Source organism: Anomalospiza imberbis, chromosome 3, assembly GCF_031753505.1.
Source record: "Anomalospiza imberbis isolate Cuckoo-Finch-1a 21T00152 chromosome 3, ASM3175350v1, whole genome shotgun sequence".
Classification (NCBI taxonomy): Eukaryota; Metazoa; Chordata; class Aves; order Passeriformes; family Viduidae; genus Anomalospiza; species Anomalospiza imberbis.
Genome location: NC_089683.1, coordinates 69,324,988 through 69,348,994, shown reverse-complemented (window position 1 = coordinate 69,348,994; position 24,007 = coordinate 69,324,988). Strand labels below are relative to the sequence as shown.

At 34.9% G+C, this 24,007-nt stretch overlaps 1 protein-coding gene across 7 annotated transcripts in view; it reads left to right on the top strand.

Annotated features, from left to right (window-relative positions):
• Positions 1-24,007, top strand: part of RYR2 (ryanodine receptor 2) — a 377,495-nt gene that overhangs the window by 339,645 nt on the left and 13,843 nt on the right. For all 7 annotated transcript variants that reach the window (XM_068184981.1, XM_068184983.1, XM_068184978.1 and 4 more), the window contains 13 exons: positions 2,324-2,404; positions 3,409-3,497; positions 4,907-5,035; positions 5,673-5,777; positions 9,419-9,500; positions 10,388-11,691; positions 12,070-12,134; positions 13,944-14,091; positions 15,684-15,770; positions 16,590-16,808; positions 18,925-19,055; positions 19,623-19,665; positions 21,558-21,691. In XM_068184981.1, the coding sequence (XP_068041082.1) occupies positions 2,324-2,404; positions 3,409-3,497; positions 4,907-5,035; positions 5,673-5,777; positions 9,419-9,500; positions 10,388-11,691; positions 12,070-12,134; positions 13,944-14,091; positions 15,684-15,770; positions 16,590-16,808; positions 18,925-19,055; positions 19,623-19,665; positions 21,558-21,691 (2,617 nt within the window). The remainder of the gene's footprint in view (positions 1-2,323; positions 2,405-3,408; positions 3,498-4,906; positions 5,036-5,672; positions 5,778-9,418; positions 9,501-10,387; positions 11,692-12,069; positions 12,135-13,943; positions 14,092-15,683; positions 15,771-16,589; positions 16,809-18,924; positions 19,056-19,622; positions 19,666-21,557; positions 21,692-24,007) is intronic.

Genomic DNA, 24,007 nt, shown 5'->3' with positions numbered 1-24,007 from the left:
TCTGATGTCTTATTCCTACATATGGCTTTGATTCAGTGGTGCCTTAATATGCAAGAAATAGATGATTGGGCCTTTCATGGGCTTGATTTTTTTCAAGCAAGTTTCCTGATAAGTTATTTTGTAAAATCATTGCCATCTCAGCAGTCAAACTGCAAGCATTACATGTGTGATACAGGCTTCACCAAATACTTAGCTTTCTGTGATTCTTATTTTTGCGCCTAGTTCAACAAGGCATGTGAGCCCACATGTAACTTCAAGCGTGACAGGAATTCAGTTAAACTGAAAAAAGTAACTAACCCTGAGAAATCTTCTCTACTATGGCATTTGGCCAGCAGCATATGAAACTCTCTTGCAGGACTGAACCTGCATGTAACATTGAATAATATACTTCTAAGAGCCCAGCTACCTCCTGGTTTTGCCTTCATGGGTGTATTATTGCTTGTATACCTTCATCACCACTGACAGAATCAGCCAGTTTGGAAAATAAAGCATTTATTTTTCCACTGTTTAATTAGCTGAAAGAGTTTTCAGTCTCCTGTGACTGAAAAACTGTGTGCCTGGTAGCTATATTTTCAGTGGAGAAAAATGTCATGGAATGTCATTCAAAGTATTTGACTCATTCTTGGAGAAACAATTGGGTATTTTTTGTGGCTGCCCTAAGTACATGTCTAGAGTTTGGAGGAACAGCATCTTATCTTTCCCTATGGTACAACAAATTATGTTTGCATATGCCTTAGTGATATATACTCTAAATTTCAAACATTGTCTTGAGGGCAACATAAAAGTGTGAAATTGTGTACTTTAAAGTATTCATATTAGTTTTCAAAGTGCTTTTAATTGCTATTCTGAGTGTACTGAAGATTCTCACTTTAAAATTTGCTGTCTGTGGACTGATAAATCCATTAGCTAGAAATTATAATTGTTCATGACTTTATGGAAAGTTAAACTTTTGATCATGTCTGTTTATACTCCAATTTGTACTAAATGCTGTTTACATTTCAGCTAGCTAATATGAAGAAAATTGACTTGATCGTAGCCACATCTAGCCCAGTGATAATCTTATTATAATACTATAGTAATCTGTAAACGTGGGTATTGTAATTAGAATTATCCACCAGTAGAACAGCATGGAAGTAATTCTTAATTTAACTAAGGTATCAAATTTTTTTTTTTTTAACTTTTAATGCCTTTGCTCACTTTTCTGGTCTTCTGTTCACTCACTAAAGGTTCTGTCTTTGTAGAGCCTAAGTTATATTCCCTCAAAGAAAAATTCAGACTGTTTTGCAGTTTGCTTACATTTTTATATCCCTCCTTTTCTTGTTTACAAATAGCATTTGTCATATATTCAAATTATGTATTAAATAGTAGAAGTTTTGTGACTTCTACCTTTGTATACATAGTCAGTATACTTCCCCAGGGTTCTATATGGGAATTTTCTTACTTTTGGTAGGTGGCCTTTAACACCTATAATATTGTCCGCATGTGTCATTTTATAAGCTGTTCTACATTTTCCTCAGTTGCGATTGTTTTCCTGAGTGGATGGTTATTTCTACTCTTCATATGTCCCTGTACAAAGTTAACTGTATGTATTGATGTGCTTGAGATAATGATGTGTTAATTGAGGGCTTTTTAGTATACTGTTTCCTGTGGGGGGAAAAATAAGGCTTGAAGCTTTAATCATTTGGATATTAGTTGTTTACCAAGAAATTAACTGAGGGGCCTAATTCAGTAAAGCATTTTGGCATTTGGTCTTATTTATTGTTTTATTTTGTCAAAGGAGACATTTCCATTTTGTGTCAGCAGCAGACGGGTACAAAGTCCACAAATATTTCAGTGTAAATGGTTCTTGAGAGTGCATATAGCTGTAAATTTCATGGGTTGTTTTAGAATATTTTAAAAGCAAATAGTTTATTTGAGAAGTGAATTTCATAACTGTTTGAATAAATCTCATTCTGTATTTTAAGTACCTTCTCTTGTGATGAATGGGAACCAAATTGATCCAACCCTAACCTTTGCATGTGACACAGCCTCCATGCCCAGTGAAGTCAAACAAGAATGTAAATCAGAGATTATTTGTAAAATGTTGCCAAGCTCATGCTGCCATATTTATAAATCAAAAGTTAAGTTTTGTAATTGAATTTTTTTTTATAACCAAATAGCTATCTGCCAAGCACAAGTCATAGGTGCTTCAGATAGATTGGTGGTTATAAATTTTCTCTCCCCTTCTCTCTTTCTTAATATTAATTATGGAGATTTTCTTCAGGGGCTGTGAGGTGTTACTTGGCAGACTGTGATAACCTTCTTCCATTTGGCCTTTCTACAGGAGAAAAGGTGATGCAGGATGATGAGTTCACCTGTGACCTCTTCCGCTTCCTTCAGTTGCTTTGTGAAGGACACAATTCAGGTTTGTGGGGAAGCTGCTAGTCAGCGAAATCAAGGTGATGGTAACGGATTATAAAAGCTCTTAACTGCTGGAGGTTTGGCAGCCTTCATAAAATATTATGAAAGGTGGAATAGCTGCTAGACTGTACACTGAGGGAAAATCTTTAAGTGGAATTAAGTTGCCAGTGTTTTTTAACAGCCCTGATTTTATAGATAAGATAATTGTTTCCAAAATGGTGAGTTTTGGATCTTGACCCACTAGGAAAGTTAAATTTCCATAGGAAAATGTACGTGGTTTCTAACTTCTAGACATGGAAGATTCAGAGAAAAATGTAAGAGGAAGTTGTGTTGATTGTCCTTTGGCATGTCTCTGCTTTCTGGTACACACTGTTTCCTACTACTGTCAGTTAGAATTGTTTGTGAAGTTACAATGTACACAATACCTTTCTTGAAGAAATAACATATCTTTTATATAAATATAAAAGAACACATTAAAATGCATAATTTAATTGTATTTTTATCATTAAGTATATTTCCATGTGTTCTCTCTGTCATTCTTAATGAATGAAAAGAGAAAAAAAGAGATATTTTTCCGTTTTAGGCATCAGACATAATTCTGACTTAGTTATCAGGAATTGTGTAATTATGTGATTTAATTTTACTTAACAAAATATATTCAAAATATAATTGCAATGATATCGATGTCGTTCTAGGCATAAATAGATTAAAGTAAGACTAAGTTAAGTTTTACAGATGAAATGTATAAACAAGGTAGCGGCTTCAGGAGCTCACTGGTATGTGATCTCTGTAATAAGATGTTGAAACTCTTACAATGGTTTATTGACCAAAAAACCCAAACAAAAAAGCAAAGAAAAAAACTAAAAAAAAAACACCAAAGAAAGAGAAGAAAACCCAATCCATGCCTCTAAGTTAAACTTTTCTAGACCATTGTAAGTCCGAATTAATTTTCAGAAGTAGTTTCTAAACTTTAATAAGTTTAAATTAAATTTCTATTTGAATTTTTAGATTTTCAGAATTACCTGAGAACTCAAACTGGTAACAACACAACTGTTAACATTATAATTTCTACTGTGGATTACTTATTGAGAGTTCAGGTAAGTAATTTATATACTAAGTAAGTAAATCAAAATATGACTTCTATACAAGTTTTATTAGAGAAGCACATTTATTTGTCATCATACTTATTCTGGTCCCTGTAGCCCAAGCTGAAGAGAAAGGCTGAAATTCTCTATTGATTGCAATTCTTTAACAATAGCCACTTTGTACGGGGAGAGTCAAAGGTATCATACATGTGAAAGATTGGTTCCGGCCTTTATCCTGGGAATGCGATGGAGGCCATTAACCAAGGAGAGCAGCAGAAGATGGGGCCATGCTCAGGTAGCCAGGTGTTGACTGAAACTACCCTGTGAGTGAGAAACTTTTGTACTGCTCAAGTTCAGTTTCAGCCAGCTGCTTTTTCATCCATATTCTGATTTAGGCTAAGTGCTGGCCACTCTGTGAATGAGTGCTCATGTGCTGGAGTGAAGTGAAGCATAAGAATAGCACATATCCTAAGAAGAGAAAAAAAAGGTGAAAGAAAAAAAAAGTGCAGAAGGCAGTTTGTTAAAAACATTTTCAATAATCTATTTTTAGCTATCCTGCAAATCCTTTTAATATGGAAACATTTCATTGTCACAAGACTGTAGAAATTAATGAAAAAAATCTACTTTGTTTCCAGACTGCGGCATGTGAGTGGTGTGAAAACATATATTGTGATAAATGTTCATAATTTTAACCTATAATTGTCTTCTTTCTGAAAATCACTGAAATGATAGTATATTATGGTTTGTTTTTTTTTTAATCATTTATCTAGTTAAGTTCCCTTTAGCCATTCATTTATTTGCTCTGAGAATTCCAGACTTGGAAAATTATTTTTCTTTTTTTTTTTGTTTCCACTGCTGCTGTTATCAACATTGCTTTCTATCTTTATGCACTCTGTAGAAGTTGTGGAGACAATACAATGATTTTCATTCCATTGCTTACTTTGTTGAAAATTTAATAAGCTCGCCTTTGGGGAAGATGGAGAGAGAATCATGCACACAAAGCAACATTTGCTCCCACTATTGACTAGGTGTCAAGCCTGCAGTATAAGGAGACATTGTTTAATGAATAGGATGCAGCATGGCAGTATTACTGAGCACTCCCTTTCAGAATCCAGGTGGTTGTATTTTAAGATCAGATACCAACTAATCTAATTTTAATTAATTTTATTTTGAGGTTTGCTGTGGGGTGTTTAAGTTATTTTTTTCCCTGTATTTGTTTTCCTATTGATTCCCTTGAGATGAAACTACAATTCTTGAATTATCTTGAGAATCGCTGGGTGGTTCATTTAAAGCCTTTATAAACAAAATAAATTTTAGAACAAGAACTGTCAATACTGTTTTTCTTATATTGATGGATATCTAGTTAGAGCCAGTTTGGCCACACAATCTCTTTGTGCTTCTCACAATTGTTTTTTCTTTAGGAATCCATCAGTGATTTCTATTGGTATTATTCTGGGAAGGATGTTATTGATGAACAAGGACAACGAAATTTTTCCAAAGCCATCCAGGTTGCAAAACAGGTTTTCAATACTCTCACAGAATATATCCAGGTAAATTAATTTCATTAGAATGTTAGGAACTTGAAAGAAAAGTCATTATCTATTTAGCATGAAGATATAAAGCAGCTGGATATAGCGTAGAAATATAATATAGATGCATTTATTCAACATTATTGTAGTGCATTTGTTTATGTATGAAGCAAAATAATAAAATACATGTATATGCACCTGTCACTACTCTTTAGAATTTTTTTTAATTTTTTTTTAGCACTGTGCTCTACAATATACTGGGGGGAAAAATTCAGGAAATGGATTCTCTAGTCCCTTATGTGAATTTTACATTAACCTTCTCTAAGGTTTTTCCAAATTCACAGAGCTACATAAGGAAGAAACAACTTGAAGATTTGTAGTCAGCACTTCAGCACTTATTGTTTGAAGTTGCAAACAGATACACACTTTGGGGGTCTGAATTAGTATACTGAGATTTGGCTAAAACAGGCAGAGTGATTATTAGGAGTAGACATTTTTTACAGTTAGTGGTTTTATTAAATACATAATTCTAGATATTTAATATTTCATAGGCGTTTCTAAAGGACAACCCTAAGCTATGCACTTCCATGTATTTCTTCCTGGTTTTGTTTATTTTTTTCTTTTTTTCTTTTTTTTTTTTTTTTTGCCTGAACAATAGGGGCCATGTACTGGTAATCAGCAAAGTCTGGCACACAGCAGGCTGTGGGATGCTGTAGTTGGTTTCCTTCATGTGTTTGCCCACATGCAGATGAAGCTCTCTCAGGTATCTTTTTGTTTTACTTTTCCTTCATAAGTCACTGGCATGTTTGTATAAGAGAAACAAAAGTTAATATGTTTGAGAAATTAATAAAAACAGTTGGTAGGAAAAATAAAATACAGAGATGATAGAATACAATAAAATGGAGAGAGAAAATTGCAAAACTAAAGCGGGTGTGAATAGTGGTCCTGTAATTGGATCACTGGCCACAGGTACAAAGCAGATTAGATCAAACTGCAAACAAAGAATATCACTGATATTCAAAAAGAACTCTTAGTTATGGTCTTTTGTTCCAAAGTTCTCTCACAGTGCTTTCTGCAGTTTCCTTTTATGCAGCGCCCATCATGTTCATTGATGGCTCCTGCACTGAACCCTGGTTCATCATTATTAAACCCTATTTCAACACATGTCTGCATATAAACCTTTTTCACTCTTAGTAGAGAGTAGTCAGACCTTATAATGGGTGAATTTCTTTTGGATGTGAGTATTCATTTCATAAGCTGTAGAAATAGTGAAGGGGACTGGCAGAGACAGTTATTTAGAGTGTAAAAATAAGGTACAAGGAATCCTATCCTTAAGCAGTGCATTTTTCAACTTCTTAAATTTTTAAAAGAATTACACATTTTAATTCAATGCACTGACTCTAATTTTTTTACATAATTTGACATTTTTAGAGAAAAATGTCATACGCTTGTGAAAGTGTTATTGTTAAGAAATATACATGTCAGAAGTCTCTGAGGTTTTAGATTTCATTATTTGGCTCCAAAAGTGTCCATGTAAATATTCTTTGCATAAATTAGTCTTTCTCAGATTTTTTTTTCTCCCTGCCCTTGGAACTTTATGGATGAAAGTAGGCTGCTTGCTGACACTTGTGGATGTTGGGCTACAGGTACACTTATTCCTTATGGCTAAGTAGAAGTCTTCTTCCCACAAATGGCAGCACAGTCAAACCTGATCTTCAAGAGAAATGCATTGAATTTCTATTCAGGAATAGTATCTACAGGTACTTTTAAATGCACTTCAGGAGAAATTCAATGCATTTCTCTTGAAGATCAGGTTTTGAAACATCTTTGTTATTTTAAGAATTTTTAAATAGTCAGAATTTGGGTAGGCCACTGTGAAGGCCATTGTGCTTATTTCCTGTTCCACTAAAGTAAACTGGAAAGAAGTATTTAAGTAGTTACTGACAGTGAGTCAAATATAGTGGTAGCTATGTGTTGATTAGGAAATAGGATGATGTAAAAGCAAGATTTGCTTTTACAGTAATGACAAATTTATAGTCACAGTTGTGCCCAGAGTGGCTTCACAGCATCTTCAATTACTGAATCTAGAAAATAAGGATACTCACCCTGCCTCTTCAAAGATACCCCAGCAGCTCTGCACAGCAGGAGTGTGGACTTACTCCTGATGTTCTGTGGGATGACAGAAACAAAGTCTACTCCAAGTGTATCATTCCAAATGCATCGCTATAAAGAGTGATGGTGTCTTTCTCTTGCTTGGAGATCAAGTTTTTGGCTTTTGGAAACTCTCTATGGGGCCTAGCAGAAAATACCAGAATAGACATGGGCTCTTTTGTTTGTTTATATTTATTACAAGAATATATCAATATATTTTTCAGATTCTGTTGAAATACCAGTTTTCAAAAGTATTGAGTGTGGCTAAGTGGAGTTATAAGGAGTTGCGTATGGCTTTTGTCTGTAAGAGGGACCTGCGTAGGCTAAATACTTGGGTGGTTTTTTTCAATCATGAGTTTCCAGAGCACTTTTGGAGAACATTTGAAGCAAGATTTCAACAGGAGCAAAATTAGATCATTGGTTTGTTTGGGTTTTGGGTTTTGTTTTTTTGTTTTTTTTTTTTTTTCTTCTGCATTTTAATTCTCTATCTTGTACCAGGAGGCAACAATTTGATAATGGTAATGCTTCTTAAGAATCTAAGACAGCAAAAAAAAGTACAATTTTCAATCCAAAATAAACAAAGATCATTCGAGTTGTAAATAATTTTCGTAGTTAAAAGTTTTGTAATGAAAACTTACAGGGCAAATCAATTAAAAATCTTGTTATTTCCAAATTATGCAGTTTTCAATCCAAGTTCCAGATTGTCATTGTTGATGGTGGAGTGAGTGCTTTAGACAATGTTTATTTTAAAAGCTTTTTATTTGAGTCTGTAGAACAGAAAGAAAACCTTTTTGTATTTAAACTCCTTCACAGAAAGAGGTTTTAAATGAAAGAAAACCCTTCCTTAGCTTCAGATTTTGTTAACAGTTCAAATTTAAGGAATTACAGAGGTGTGATTAAATCAATGTCCTGCAAGTTTTAATGATGGAAGATCAGATAAATTTATAAAAGATGAGTTAGTTATTAAGAAAATTGAACAGAGAGATCTTAACCAGAATTACTTACTACACAGTATAAAAGCTAAAAACACTGGTCAACTATAACACTAAATGTCAGAGCACACTATATGAAAGCAATTCTGTTAAAGCAATTGCAGCAGCTAGCTATAGCAAGCTAGCAGAAGAAACATTACGTAGAAATTGATGAATCTCAGCACATTGCTTTTTATGGTGTACTTCTTCCTCTTTTTCTCAATCCTTGTGGAGAGTCGTCCCAAATCCATGGGAGAAATGCCATATACTTCAAGTTTGTGGAAGAATCTAATTGTATGAAAGTGGCCTGGGATTTTTATAGCGGAAAGAAGTTGGATGGCAGTCATAGGCCTCTAGTCAGTTTAGCAGCTTATCTGTCAAGTCCGACTTCAAAGGGACAGGTGTGTGTTTAAAGATGGTAAGCCAGAGCAGTCTTTTAGGATATTCAACACTAAAAAATAGCACTGTGATAGCTCACCACAGATGGCTTGCACTGCTTTATCTCCTGCCTGGGTTCCAGGCCAAGCAGATAAGCTTTATCAGGGTAAAGCATCCCACCACAGCCATAAAGTACCTTGAGTTTGTTGTACCACTCAATGAAGTCCAGCACTGCTCAAGTATTTGTTATCAATGGCATGATACAACAGCATATCACTGAGGAAGAAATTAAGTAGCTGAATAATTCTATCCAGATGGACTCCAAGCAAGTGACATAGTAAACTCAGTAAACTCAATGGGATAAGAGGTGGCTAAAAAAAAATGAATTTAATGCATGTATAAGGATTTACTAATGGAACTTTATTAATAAATAGTTTAGCATTTTATTTCAGCTTTTCTTTTTCCCTTCAAAAAGTTCAGTGGCCTATAATGAAATTGCTCATTTTGCATGAAGTTATACTTTGAACTCTATGTGCTACTGCTATCGCTGTTTTTACAATTTTCCATAGCTGCAAACTTGATGACACCAAAAGTGACAATGCTTGAGCTGACAGAAAACATTACAGAAGCATCATCTGTGGCTTTGACATACAGAGTTATTGCTTTAGATCGTTTATCACGTTCATTTTTATCTTTATTAAATTACTCTTTCTAAACAGATGACAGTGTAAATATTCTGTGAGGAGTTAAGCAATTAAGTCTATTTTCTCTGTATTACAATTTTTGACACTTCTAGATTCTTAATTTCTAAGTCTGCATTTTACAGGGTGAAATATGCATGCACATGCATGCATAAATGTCAAAGAAAGCAATATATCATTTATATACTGTCTTTGTTATTTAGGATTCCAGTCAAATCGAACTATTGAAGGAATTAATGGATCTTCAGAAAGATATGGTTGTCATGTTGCTGTCTATGCTGGAAGGTAGTAAAAATGTAAAATATCTTTTGTGATTGTTCTAGCAAAGTTTTTACCTTTGTCATTTTCTAAATTTGAAAAAGAGTACTCTGTATTTCTTTGCATTTTTAATTTTCATGTCTCAATTGTGAAAAAACCTTTCCGGTCTGAAAGTGAATGGGAGATTTAAGTAGGGTAGTTGACATAGGTTATATTAATTCTGAATGCCAGAACTTTATAAAATCCAGAGCTAGAAGAAGTTTTGGGTTTTTTCTGTGAACTTGACTGATCTTTTGGGTTAGATGAAGAGATTTTTACATTTAAGTTGAAATCCTGAGTTCTGGGGATTAAACCATTTGTTGGTCATTTTATTAACAACCTTAATATATTGCATTTATTTTGGTAGTGATCTTATCCATAAAGAACAGGCTTTATTAATCTAGTGACTATGTTCAAGGTCCTGAAATTATAATTCCTCAGGCTTTAGGCTCGTAGAAGGTTACTGAAAAGCCAAGTAAATTCTTAGTACTCTAGGCTGTGCTCAGTAAGGAACAAACTGAGCTGCTCATCTAGATAATAGTGAACTAGTGACATTAGATCTGTCTGTGCTGCACTATAGTGAAATTTATAATATGCTACCCCACTTTTAGTACTGCATTAAATGTATGATCTCTCTCTATAGGCCTTGTTAATTCTTCCTTTCTGTAATTGCAAATACTTAGTCACATTTTTTTCCAAGTCTTAGGGTAGAGTTAATAGTGAAAGACTCCAGATTTCATAGCTAGCTTTCTCATGTGTGTTATCCAATAATTTATCAGTCTTACTCTTTGATTGCTTCACTAATCACTATAATATGCTTTTCTTTGCCAAAATATTTGGTGACATTTTCTCTAATATTCTGTCATTACCTCTAGGTAATGTTGTGAATGGGACTATTGGAAAGCAGATGGTCGATATGCTTGTGGAATCATCAAACAATGTGGAGATGATTCTGAAGTTTTTTGATATGTTCTTAAAATTGAAAGATTTGACTTCCTCTGATGCATTCAAAGAATATGACCCTGACGGTAAAGGGATTATTTCGAAGAGGGATTTTCACAGGGCAATGGAAAGCCATAAGCACTACACTCAGTCTGAAACAGAGTTTCTGCTGTCATGTGCTGAAACAGATGAGAACGAGACTTTGGACTACGAGGAGTTTGTGAAACGATTTCATGAGCCTGCAAAAGACATTGGTTTCAATGTCGCTGTTCTCCTGACCAACCTGTCAGAGCACATGCCCCATGATACACGCTTGCAAACTTTCCTGGAGCTCTCAGAGAGTGTGCTGAATTACTTTCAGCCCTTCCTTGGACGTATTGAAATCATGGGCAGCGCAAAGCGCATTGAACGAGTTTATTTTGAAATAAGTGAGTCAAGTCGGACTCAGTGGGAAAAACCTCAGGTAAAAGAGTCAAAGAGACAATTTATATTTGATGTCGTTAATGAGGGTGGGGAGAAAGAAAAGATGGAGCTTTTTGTTAACTTCTGTGAGGATACCATCTTTGAAATGCAACTGGCTGCCCAGATCTCTGAGTCAGATCTGAATGAAAGGTCAGCTAATAAAGAGGAGAATGAGAAAGATAATCCTGAGGAAGAAGATCCTAGAATGGGTTTCTTCTCTCTCGTGACCATGAAGTCAGCTTTAATAGCTCTCAAGTATAATTTAATGACTCTTATGAAAATGCTCAGCATGAAAAGTCTAAAGAAACAAATGAAAAAAGTGAAGAAAATGACCATGAAGGACATGCTCTTGGCTGTGTTTTCTTCCTACTGGAGCATTTTGGTGGGCTTACTACATTTTGCTTGTAGTGTTGTCCGGGGCTTTTTTCGCATCGTATGCAGTTTGCTGCTTGGAGGAAGCCTAGTAGAAGGAGCCAAGAAAATCAAGGTGGCTGAACTGTTGGCTAATATGCCAGATCCCACTCAGGATGAAGTGCGTGGGGAAGAAGAAGAAGGGGAGAGGAAACCAACAGAAGCTGCATTGCCTGCAGAAGACTTGACAGATCTGCAGACTTTAACAGAAGAGAGTGATCTACTCTCAGATATATTTGGTTTGGATTTGAAACGAGAAGGTGGACAGTATAAATTGATCCCCCACAATCCAAATGCTGGTTTGAGTGATTTACTGAGCACTCCCTCCTTAGCCCCAATGCCCGAGGTACAGGAAAAAATTCAGGTAATTGTATCTTCTATTTCTGATATCTATTTCTCTCTTTTGTATATTAAATCTAGTCTTGAAATAAAACTTGCATCTTTGTTTTTCTGGGTTTTCTGTCTTTTTTTTGTTAAAAGAACCATGTATAATTACTGGTGTTTACTCTTTCTGATGTCACAAACTTGAATTTCCACAGCCTTCTCTAAGCACATAATCTTTTGATTTGCTTTTAATTCAGTGTTAAATTACCTCTCTTCATTAATGTAAATCAAATTATAATCTTTTTTCAGATTTTCCATTGTTTAACAAAAAAACCCCAAAACCCCTAACATTCTGCATTCTATGTATTCTTTTAACTAACTCTGTACTGTATAATATTTTAATCCTGGTTTTCTGTAGGATAAGGTGAAAGAAGATGAAAAGGAAGAGAAAGAAGAAACAAAATCAGAACCTGAAAAAGCCGAGTATGTATTACTTGAACCTCTGATCCTACAAAAAAAAAGTGTTTTGTTTCACTGAAAAAAACCCTCAAGTTCATTTGTACTCATTTGCCTTTAATTTTCTGTCCATTCCCATTCCAATTAGGCTGGGGTGTTTTTTTAAACAATTCTCCTCCTCTGTGCACATTTGCAAGGAAATGCCATGCAACAAGCACCACTCTGATTCTATAATTTCTCTTCCCAGAAGCATCCTTTGAAATGTTCATTTAATTTCTTTTAATGTGCTTAGTTGATTTTTTTTTCTTGGCAAATCTTAAAGCTGGAAAAAAAATTCTTGAAAACTTTGTAAGAGCACCAGAGTTCCAGAGACCTGCTATCCATCAGTGGTAGAGACTGAATCAGCTTTGCCCTCTCCCATTTGCTATGACATGTTTTGAGTTATTTGCATTTTGCAAAACCTTAGCATTCCAGTACAATTTTAATGAATTACAGAGTACTCTCACATCTTTATGGAGATATTGGATCAAGAATAATTTAAACCCTTTTAGGACATGTTAAAATCTAATGTTAATGCCATTAGCTCAGAATAAAATAGAGGAAAGCAAAATATAGTGCTTGGTTTCAACCAGGAAAAACTGTGTATCTCCATCCCTGTATTTTATGGTTCCTGATACATGTACATTCTTGTGTACAGTTTCTGTAGCTGATTTATCACTGTCAAAATTCAAAGAAGATCCCTTAGTTTTATACTTTAATAATTACTGCTCTTCTGGGATGGCAAGCACTTGTCCATGACAAAAACTCTTCTTCTTAATCAGTGCAGCAAATTTCTAACTTGGCCACTATAACTTTGTGAGGGAGAGTCTTCCTGAATTTTGAAGGTCATTTACTGTTGATTGCTCTGCTTGACTGTGTGAGTGGCAGTAATACCTGTATTCTTTGCCAGGAGTACAGTGCCTGGCACTATTAGCTGCCCTGAAGCTACTCCTGACATGAAAAACTTTCAAGTGAAAGTTTATCAAATGTCTTCTAGGAATAGGAGCCGGCTTTGGACATCAGTCATTCTGTTTGTAGATAGGAACAGAGAAATAAATAATGTAATTTAGAAGTTGCCTCTCACTCTGTTTTGGCTTTAAATGGACTTCTGTGATCTTTTCATCTATCATGCTGACAGTTCAAATTAACTTCTAAGGCAATTCACAGTTCTTTAGATCATGTGTTTGGAGAAGGCAGACCATGAACTCTGACTTTCTCGAACGATGCAGCATGGTGATATTCACACACCAGATGCTGACAAAATCTTACTTCATCTCCTCCTGGAGTGGGTACTTATGACTTCATCAGGTGGGCAGAAATGCAGAATTTAAAACTTGAGGTTTGACTTGTAAATGCAAGAAGAACCAAAGATTTCTGCAGCCTTTGTGGGAACTGGATTGTTTAAGTGCATGAGGTTGGAGGGGAGCACTTAAACATGTAGGCACTCATGCAGACATAGAGCTGCCAACTTACAGACATTTTGTCACTGCAAGAATCAGCTGCACAATTGTGAAGAACCTCTGATAGCAAGGTTGGCAAATTTTTGATTACCTGCTTCTACCAACTAGCATTCCCACTTCAGGGTGCTGAACCAGTGAGCTCATCTGTAGCCTTAACCAGACTGTCACCCTTGCCAGCACTCTGGACTGAAGAGGGATATTTATCATGTGCATGAACTGCATGAGTCATGGCAACTTCAGCCTCATTAAAAGATGCAATAGCCTATTTCAGGGTGTGATTTTAATTTAGCAATTTTATTAATTTGACATATTATTTTGCCTTCATTTGTATCCTAAGAGGAGAAGATGGAGAAAAAGAAGAGAAAACCAAGGAAGACAAAGGGAAACAGAAATTAAGACAACTGCACACGCACAGATATGGAGAACCAGAAGTTCAGGAATCAGTTTTCTGGAAGAATATCATTGCATACCAGCAGAAGCTTCTTGTAAGCTTTTCTCTAGCTTATGTTTTTAGCTGTTGGCAGAGACTTGTACCACCATATTCTAACCATGTAAAGACAAATAGCATCTGCTGGACCACATTCTTCTATCCACAATTGCCATAAATAGGACATGAAGCAAAGGTTTAATGGGGAATGTTAGAGAAAAGAAACACAAATAAATTAGTATACAAGATATTCATTCTCAGGAAGACAATTATTGTCCCAAACCTATTCAGAGATGCCTGTGCCTCACTGGATAACATCCATGCATTTTTCTGGGTGTAAAATTCCTGAGTTTTTACGGCAGCTAATGAGACAGTAGGATTTCTCCTTCCCTGAGAGAGACATCTGGGAAATTACAAGTTCTCCTATAAAAAGAATCAACTAAGATACAATGCTTAACCTGAAGCAAATAAGAAAAGATGTTGCGGATTTTTTTTTTTTTTTTGTGTGAAATAGCAAGTCAGTATTTGTCAAACTTTTCAAAACCTGTAGAAAAATAAGATTTTATAAATATGTAAAACTGCATCTGAGAGTCTCTCAGTAAAATATCACATAAGATTTTCTCCATAGCTGCTTAAAATCCATGCTTTTATTATCTAGGATATTCCATTCATATTCTCTGAGGCCAGAGTGAAATGCAAAGCAAAAAGAAATACACTTTTGCTATGTATATAGTATATAATTTTGTAGGGATGGCCTACTTTTAGCATGAGAATCTAGCAAAACTACAAAACTGCAGTCAAAATCTTTTTAAGAAATTAAGTGTTTAAATTTGGCTTTTGAGCTGAGATACATTTTTAGGCTAGTCCCATTTCAATCATGTGAATTTAGCTAAATTTTTTTATAATAGTCTCATTTTATATTTCACTAATAGTCATCTATGATTAGGGCTGAAATCGGCATAATTCCTTTTGGAGTGTTAAAACATTCAAAATGTGTGCTGTAAAGGTTTGTGTGTTGTCAGGAAGGGGAAAAGTACATTTCTGCAGTCCTTTTGATAGTGTGAAAATGTCAGAAAAGCTTTTTATTCATGTCACTCAGGTCACACATGAATTTTTGCTGGCCTGGTTAAAATGCAGTTGATTTAGGAATAGAAAATATTTAAGATAAACTTATATGCAGGGGTTTTTGATGTTTGGGTTTTTTTTTTTGGTGGTTTTTTGTTTTTTTTTTTTTTTTTTTTTTTTTTTTTTTTTTTTTTTTTAAAGTAGCAATTTGCTATATGTATGAATATTGAACTACAGGGAAGATAGAGACTTCTATATTATTACATTACTCTTACATTGTGATATCTCTGTTGTTTCCAAGTGTAATAAGAGGACAATGAAAAAGATGTAAGAGACAATTAGAAATCCTTAATCCTTTATGGAGTGAAACAAAAGGTCTTTTATTCATTATTGCACATGCACAGTAAGAGAGAACTTGTACATCACTCAAAATGTTTGTTGGTTTTGTTTTTTTTATATTTATAATTCTGTTAAGAAGTTTCATAAGGGGAAAAAACCCACAAAAAATCCCTCTCAGCAGCAACATACAAATGATGGTTGAATCTTTATTAGGCAAAGTATATTTATGTTCTGTCCTCTTTTCAGAATTATTTTGCACGAAACTTTTACAACATGAGGATGTTGGCGTTATTTGTTGCTTTTGCCATCAACTTCATCCTTCTTTTCTATAAGGTAAATTTCTCAAAATGCTACTTTTTAAGTTGCACACTGGAAAATATCTGGGTTTTGTAGTCAATATGCAGAAAAACTGCCTAACAGGTTAAATACCTGCTTCATCCGACCACTTCAGAAATCTAACATGATGACAGCTGAAATGTTTGTGTGAACTGAAAATACACTTCCCGTACACAAATAGCTATTGACAGAGCATTGTGCTGGGACAAAGGCAGCAGGCTGAGAGGCACACCCTTGCCTCAGATGCTTCATTTCCCAGTACAGTGAACCAGCCAAGCTGAGCCTTCATAGGTAACTAAAACTAATCCATGTCAGTTTGGATGTTTTCTTGTGCCATTATGCTCTCCTGAAAGGGTATGTACATCCAGGAGTCACATAATCTTAAGCTGCCTAGAATATCACTGATTTAGTTAAGATTTTAGTAGCATTAATGCAACTCTAGAGACTTTGGACTTGAATAATTTTCTGGCAGAGAGCCGTGATGATAAAGACTACTGTCAGGGGCTTCTTCTAAGAGGGCTGTGCCCTTTCTTGACTTGGAAGTGATAAAATTCATCACGGACCAAATTTGGTAACATGGACAGACAGTGGAAAAAAGAGAAAGAAAAAGCAATTTTCATGGACTTCTGTAACAAGATGAAAAGGTCTTGATGAGGTATTCTTTGTGGACATTTTTATGCAAAAAAAAAAAAAAATTAAAGTTTCTTTACAGTTATATTGTCTTTGGTGTAATTTTTTCAGCTCAGCAACTTAGCTTGTAGATTTGTAAAGCTCCTGTCAAAGGAATACAGTTGCAATATTAAGTGTTTTAAACAGGTCTCTACATCTGCTGTGACAGAAGAAAAGGAGCTTCCTGTGGTATCTGATGGTGAAAGTACCAAGTTGAACATCCTGGAAAGTGATGATGAGAGGGTCATTGCAGTGCATTATGTCCTGGAAGAAAGCAGTGGCTACATGGAGCCCACACTGAGGATTTTGGCCATCCTACACACAGTCATCTCATTCTTCTGCATCATAGGGTATTATTGTTTGAAAGTAAGAAAAAAAAAAAACTCTTTTTTTCTAGGTCTAAACTTTTTTATTGGTCTTGCAGTGTAACTTAGAACAAAGTCAACCTGCTTAAGCAGGTTAGGGAACTGTGTAAAGAAATCTGTTTTGTTAGTAATGTACACAGAAAGTGTGTGTTAGGTGATGTGTCTGCTCAGGAGGCTGTAGGCCAGAGTCTGATTTGCTGTCAGTCAAAGTTACAGTAGTAACCTGCTTTAGAAGCTGCTTGTGACTGCCAAAGATAAGGTGTGAATGCACATGACACGGATGACATTTTTAGATTACTAGTCTGTCAATTAGTAGTCTGTCAATTAGGTCATTTGAAAAGAATGCAGCATTTTGGACTACTGCTGCTGCATATTGTGATTCTATAGAATGCATACTGTTCATACAAACACACTCTGCTGGTAGAGTTTCGGCAGGAGCTTAAGCATCTTTTAAAGGAATATCTTGGAGAAGATCTCTGTGAGATGTGAAAATTAAAGATGCCACTTCTGTTGGCAAAATGCTAATTGTGGTCTAAGAAAACCAAATTTCATAAACCTCTGGAGCTGGGAGCAGTTTTTTACATGTTGTTCCTCCATTTTTACATACTCACAGGGCAAAAACTGTAAGTCAAAGTGCAGGATAGCTCTAAATTAAACGGACTCTTGATATGACCCAGCTTCTTATTTGTCCTTATAGCTTTGTTAAGGTCTTATGTGGTCCTTAATATTTTTCTTTTCCTCTTTCAATGGCTATTAATTTATTCTGTGCTAAAAGACATGATCTGCATTTGTAGCTCAGGGAAATGGTCATCATATTACTACTTTTAGTGTTGATTTTTATCTTTACTTTAGGTATCCCTACAGGTCAAGAGATACTCAACCATTTTTTTGTTCCATTGGTTGTCACGCAGCATGAAAGCTTAGGTTTCTGATTTTTGAGATGTTTTCTTCTCACACCTCATACTTTTTTGTTTGTTTCTGCTATGACTTTTTATGCTACATTTTTTTAAACTTTTATTCTCTGACTAGAAAGAGAAAAACTTTGTTATCAATATTTATCTTAATTAATTGACTTCTTTCCAATTCTGAAAAAAAAATATGGTCCAAATATGGTTTCAGTCTCTATTTTGGAGATCTTTAAGTCCAAAATATTCTGAACTGCAGGCATGTGTATAATAAGTTTGTTTCTAAAAATTGCTTAGCATGAAATCCCTTACATTTTTCTCATTTAGCTGTCTGAAAATAGTGTTGGAACTCTTTTTTATTGTATCTATTGTAATCACCATGTTGCTTGAGTAGTCTTGATTTTCATTATTACTATTTCATTATACTCATGTCCATGAATATACTGAAATAGTAATAATCTTGACTACTATTACAGTCAAAGTGGGTAATGCAAGGTGGGTGACTTTTGGGGATCTGTGAAATAGTTCCAGGAAAGAGTGGAGTTTACTTTTTTCTGGTAACAGATTTCTTTAGAAAAATTCACTCAACTCGGACCACTATTTACATCTGCCTTCTTCAAATGTACTTTTGAAGTCATCCAGCTGATGAAAGAGAGCTGTAGGTAAAGCTTGGCTAGGTGTCTAAGCTGCTGACAATTCTTTTTTGTTGCTTACAGTCTTTGCTCTCTGCAGCAAAACACTTTGTTTCCCACTGTGAAACCTCAAAAATTCTTTAACAAGTAAAAGGACCCTCTAACTTCTCTGGGTATCAAAATGAAATAAAAAAATGTCATTCCAAAATAATATTTGGAACTAGAATTTCGAAGGATTAAAAAAATATTTTAGCTCTCATTCACTTGACTACCTCTAATCCTACCATAGCACTGAAAAACTCTTTTTATCTGAAGGATCCCTATTCAGATGTTTTGAGCATCTTTTTACAACTGTTTAGTATGCTGTAGTTTAATGATTCTGAATAATCTGATCCTAGTGTATCAATACCTTTTCTGTGTTCTAGGGATTTTTTAAGTCTTTTAATTTTTACTCTTTTAGAGTACCATTTTTGCTTTCTTCAGTTTTGATACTTATTTCTTCATAACAACCAGCTTTTCTTAAAGTTTGCAGACATATCAGTGCATTTTACATAATTCCTTTATTTTCTTTCAACTGCAGGTTCCACTGGTTATTTTTAAGAGAGAAAAAGAAGTAGCGAGGAAATTGGAATTTGATGGGCTATATATAACTGAGCAGCCATCAGAGGATGATATTAAGGGACAGTGGGATAGACTTGTAATCAACACACAGTGAGTTTTTACTTACTCTGTCTCATTATAGCCCTGTAAGTAATTGCTCTTCTGTTTCCCCAATTACATGCTTATCATTCATCCTGTCTGAAATAAACAATTATTAGAGATATACCTCTAGCAAGGATATACAAAATTTTCAGGCACCTGCAAGGCTAATGTTTACTATAATTTTTATTATTACTATTTAATCTTATGCATTCCCAATTTTTGCCTTAAAATTGTTTCTCTTCATAAAAGAAAAAAGAAGCGGGATGGGTTTGTTTTGGCAAGGACAGTGATGATGGTTGTTCATTGCTGTCAGTTCAGGAGTGAGCTGTACTTTGCATCACATATTTAAAGTTCTGTTTCTCTGCCTGGCGGGGCTGTGTGTGGGATGTAGCTGCTCTAGAATCCTGTCTGCAGGCATTGGTTCTGTTTACATTGTAGGCTGAACACCATTTGGCAGCTTTCACTCCAGAGGGTTCACAAGTGACTGACTGGTGGTAGTCACCACATAGAGACTCTTAGAAACAGAATGGGTATATATTTGTCTAAAATGTAATCTTGTTTATCTGTGTTTTTCAGGTCTTTTCCAAATAACTATTGGGACAAGTTTGTGAAAAGAAAGGTAAGGCTTATTTTTAAAAAGATTTATCAGGTTAAAATAAAATTCTAAAGCATATTTCTGTTCATGTTGGGAGAAATGTGGATTTCACTTCTTTGAAATATAACTTTGATTCAGTGTAGATTTCCATATTTACAATTTTAAAATACACAGAATTCCTTACCACATTCTTACAACTTTTTTTATATATATTTCAAACTTTTTCTACATACAGATTTTGTATAAAACAGGAATTCAAATACATTCATGAAATTACATGAAGAATTTTGTGTGTGCTTGTATGTATAATGCAAATTATATAAAATATCTTGTCTGTATTTGTGTTCACCTCCATACACAGAGAATGGTGTCCCTCACCCAATAGAAGGTTAAAATGTAATTAATAAGAAGACAGGAAAAATTGAGATATTTAAGCACAGAGCATAATCAGGCAACTATAACTCCCTGAAAGGTCTGCACTGGCCTTTTTTGTCCCTTACCTCTCTATTTTCCCATGGCTTTTCTTCCCCAAGTCACCTAAATCTGTCCCTTTCTCCATCTTTGCTTTCTCCCTGTAATGTCCAATAGCATCCCATTTATAGGATGCTTAGTGTATGCATCCTTTGGCAGTAATCCTCTTAGTCTGACAGGTGATCTGGAGAGTTTTAACAGTGACTCATTTTTATGTGTTTCAGATTTGGGTCTGAGGCTCTCCTGGGACAGCCCTGGGAGGGACCAGGCAGAGCATCCATTCACTGTGAATCCATAGTTTGGGTTCCTGCCTGCCCCTGTGCCACTGTTGTCCTCTAGGATTGAGCATTCTTAAAAATGCCATTTAAAATGTTTTCTCAGCTTGCTCTTAAGAAATAAATCTCATGCTTATACAATAGCTTACAGCAAGAAGAATCTTTTCGTGTATTCGGTCACAGTTGAAAACAGGGGTGTGCATGTTATTGGATCAGATTTACCCCTCATTCACACTTTAATGCAAATCTTGTATCATACTTTTAGAAATGTGTGATTTTAATACTCTTAGCTCTTCTGCTTTGTAACAGCCTTAGGTCAATGTGACCGAAAAAATTCCTTCAGATTGTGTACTCATTTTGCTGTGGAAATTTTTTTTTCATATTTTAGGTTGTTATATAGACATTTCTACCTGTCTGTCTAAGCAAAGGGGAAGCAGTAGCTCTCACAGAGTATTTGAGAAAGAAAATGAAATTCTACATTGCTTCTGTCACTGTAGATGGTCAAGGAAGGCTCAAATCAAAAGGAAAGGAGTATGGTTTTAAGTTGTGTGTAAGACTTTAGCTTTGGCTGAGGAACTGCACTGTATGATTTAACTGTCTTCAAATACACTATTTTACAATAATTTCTTCTTTTTTATATATATATTTGTATTTTAATCCCCAGTCTACAAAATAATCCATATAATGAAGCACTGTTTTCAGGCTTGCTATGAACACAGCTTCTCTAAAAATCTGAAAAATTATCAATAAATATTTAAAGCCTTTCCTATTAGAAAGCTGTCAAAATACCTCCTCACCTGCAGGAGTCATTGAGTTATGATCTTGTTATAGAAAAATTTGTATTTCTTTGACTATTCTTTTTGAAATGAGTAGAGACATAATATTTAGGAAGAAGCTGTGTGTTCAGTCAGAATGAAAGCAAGTAAATGTTTATTTCCACCAAAATTACGTATGAAACATGTTAAATTTTGTAAGAAAGAGATAGGGGCTAGTTCAAATTCGCTGAAAATAGTTATTTGCTGTAACTCTATGTTCAAGATCTTGTGATCACAATGTCATGAAGCACTGTTCTCAGGCTCCTTGTATGTTAAACCTCTTGTCTTCAGATCCAGGCCAAATAACTGCTGATCTACCCCACTAATGAGTATTTTTGAATATTCCTTCCTTTAGGTAATGGATAAATATGGTGAGTTCTATGGCCGTGACAGGATCAGTGAATTACTAGGAATGGACAAAGCTGCTCTTGATTTTAGTGATGCTCGAGAAAAGAAGAAACCAAAGAAGGACAGCTCCTTTTCTGCTGTGTAAGCATTTGCCTACAGTTTGTTTGTGATTGGGGTTTTGTTTGTTTCTTTTTTAAAATTTTGTTGGGGTTTTTTGAAAGTTAAAATCAAGCATTCAAGGTCTGTCATTCAGACAAACATCTGTTGCTCATTTATGTATATTTGCATAAGAAATCAATTCTTATGTTGAATGATGCAGTAAATTTATTTAATTATAGGCAATGTATATGCAGCATTCCTCTGTTTTTTTAGGTATGAAGATTTAGTTTGGTGCACAGCAGCTTTAATACATCACATTCCCACTCTTTTCATAGTGTCATCACAGCTGGGCTGGAATCTCTTTTTCAAGTTCTCAGTTCAGCTCTGCTGGAAAGAATGGGCAAAAATGGCACCGTGTCTTCTGATTATAAAGAAATTATGAAAAAAATTTAAATGCTTGTGACCAGTAAAATCTGGGAATTGGATTATTGATCTTCACATCATTTTATATTTGTTTTCCCTAAACTATGCATTTGTATATCATTTGGGAGACAAATAAGAGAAGCCCCTAGACTTTCAGAGTAGTAAATTCTCCTTTGTAGAATAGGCTTTTATAAAGCACTACAAAAAAAGTTTTTTCCCGTTCTGCATTATAAAAAAGGTATTCAACTAGATAGAACATATTTTAACAGATGGAATTTTACTGCTACAGAGATTCTGATGTAAGAGTTTATTTAAAGTTTTCTTTAAAAGCAACATTTTATCTATGGGTGTGCAAGGATTATGAGAAGTAGGCAGTGAGACTACTGGTAGATTAGAAGTGCATTGAAGCAAGAGCTGATTTTATAAGGATGACTCTTTTATCCGTCTTTATAAAAGATGGATATTAATAAACCAGGAGTCTGTCTGAACAGTCAGTCAGGTGCAGTGTAAAGGCTCAAGGACTCTGTGGCATTTCAGTACTAAACAAAATTTAATACTGTGGCAGAAGTACTTTCTGGAATGCTTTCTTCCATGCTGTTTTGCTCCTGCTGGATTACAGTAGGACCCATACTTGAGTTTAGGAAAAAAACCTACTACTTTTATTATTGGTATAAAAACAAAATAAAACTACTTTCCCTTCCCTATGTGCTCATATTCATATGAGGGGAGAAACATTTAAATAATATTTCTCTGAATAATCTTGAAAAAACAGACCAGAATGAAGCAGTTGAAGAAGGCCAATAAAATATATAGTTTAAGACTCATGTCTGAAGGATGCCTTTTTTTTAACATCTCTAATATCTCTTCCATGTTATATACAGTAATAAAAAAAGACCTCATCCATCTTGCATGTTCTCCCTGGAGGAATCATTTCATATCATATCAGATTAATATGTTACAGGAAAATAAAAAATTATTATAAAAATTTGCAGAACCAGTCGCATAAAAAAATATACTCTTCAGGAAGGTGTTTATCCACTTTTTAACAGTTTCAAAAATGAATACTAATGAAGCTACTAAAACTTACACATATTCCAGATTCCAAATTTGACATGTATTTACCATGCAGTGAAGAGAGAGGTAGGAAAAGCATTGGAACTGACCCCTTACTGCAGTGCCTTGGGGAGAAAATAGAGAATGGTGTGACCTGGTGCAGGTTGCAGCTCTGGTGCTTCTCCTGCCTGTGCCAGGAGGAGGTGGCAACCAGATAGCTGTGTCTCACAACACAGAAGGGAAGTGCACTGAAAAGCAATTTCATCTTCAACACAAGTAAACAGGTCTCCTTGACCTCTAGCTCCTATTTTTTCTCTCCCTTCCCTTTGGAAAAGTAGCCTGGGATTTGCATGTGTCTTTTCGCAGGGGACTTAAAGCACTCTACTTGCAGGTGATTATGCTTCTTCAAAAGCTTCTGCCTGTCCCAGTGATATAATGCATTAAAAAAAATCTGCATTTTACTGACTCTTGAAGAGCCATCCAGCTCATCGATGCAGCCTTGAATATTTTTAAAGTGTATTTATTTAAATGTGTAAATATTTTAATATTTAAATAATGGTTTAAATATATTGCAGTATTATTTAACTATAACCAACTTAGAAAGATGATGCGGTTGGAACTTTCCTGTATATTAGACAGTAAAAACAGTTAAATTTTGCACACTGAGATTGAGACAGTGGTGTTGTTTCTCCATTGAATTAGTTTCTTCTTTTGGGTGGATGGTGTTCAATCAGATGCATTATGGATGTAGTATATTTGAGAAAATAATGTGGAAGACACAAACATGAAAGTTAATTTTCAGAGATGCCATTGTTATTTCCCTTTCCCATTACCTTTCCAACTGCTGTTGTTTCTGTGATTGTTAGTTTAGTCAGAGGCAAT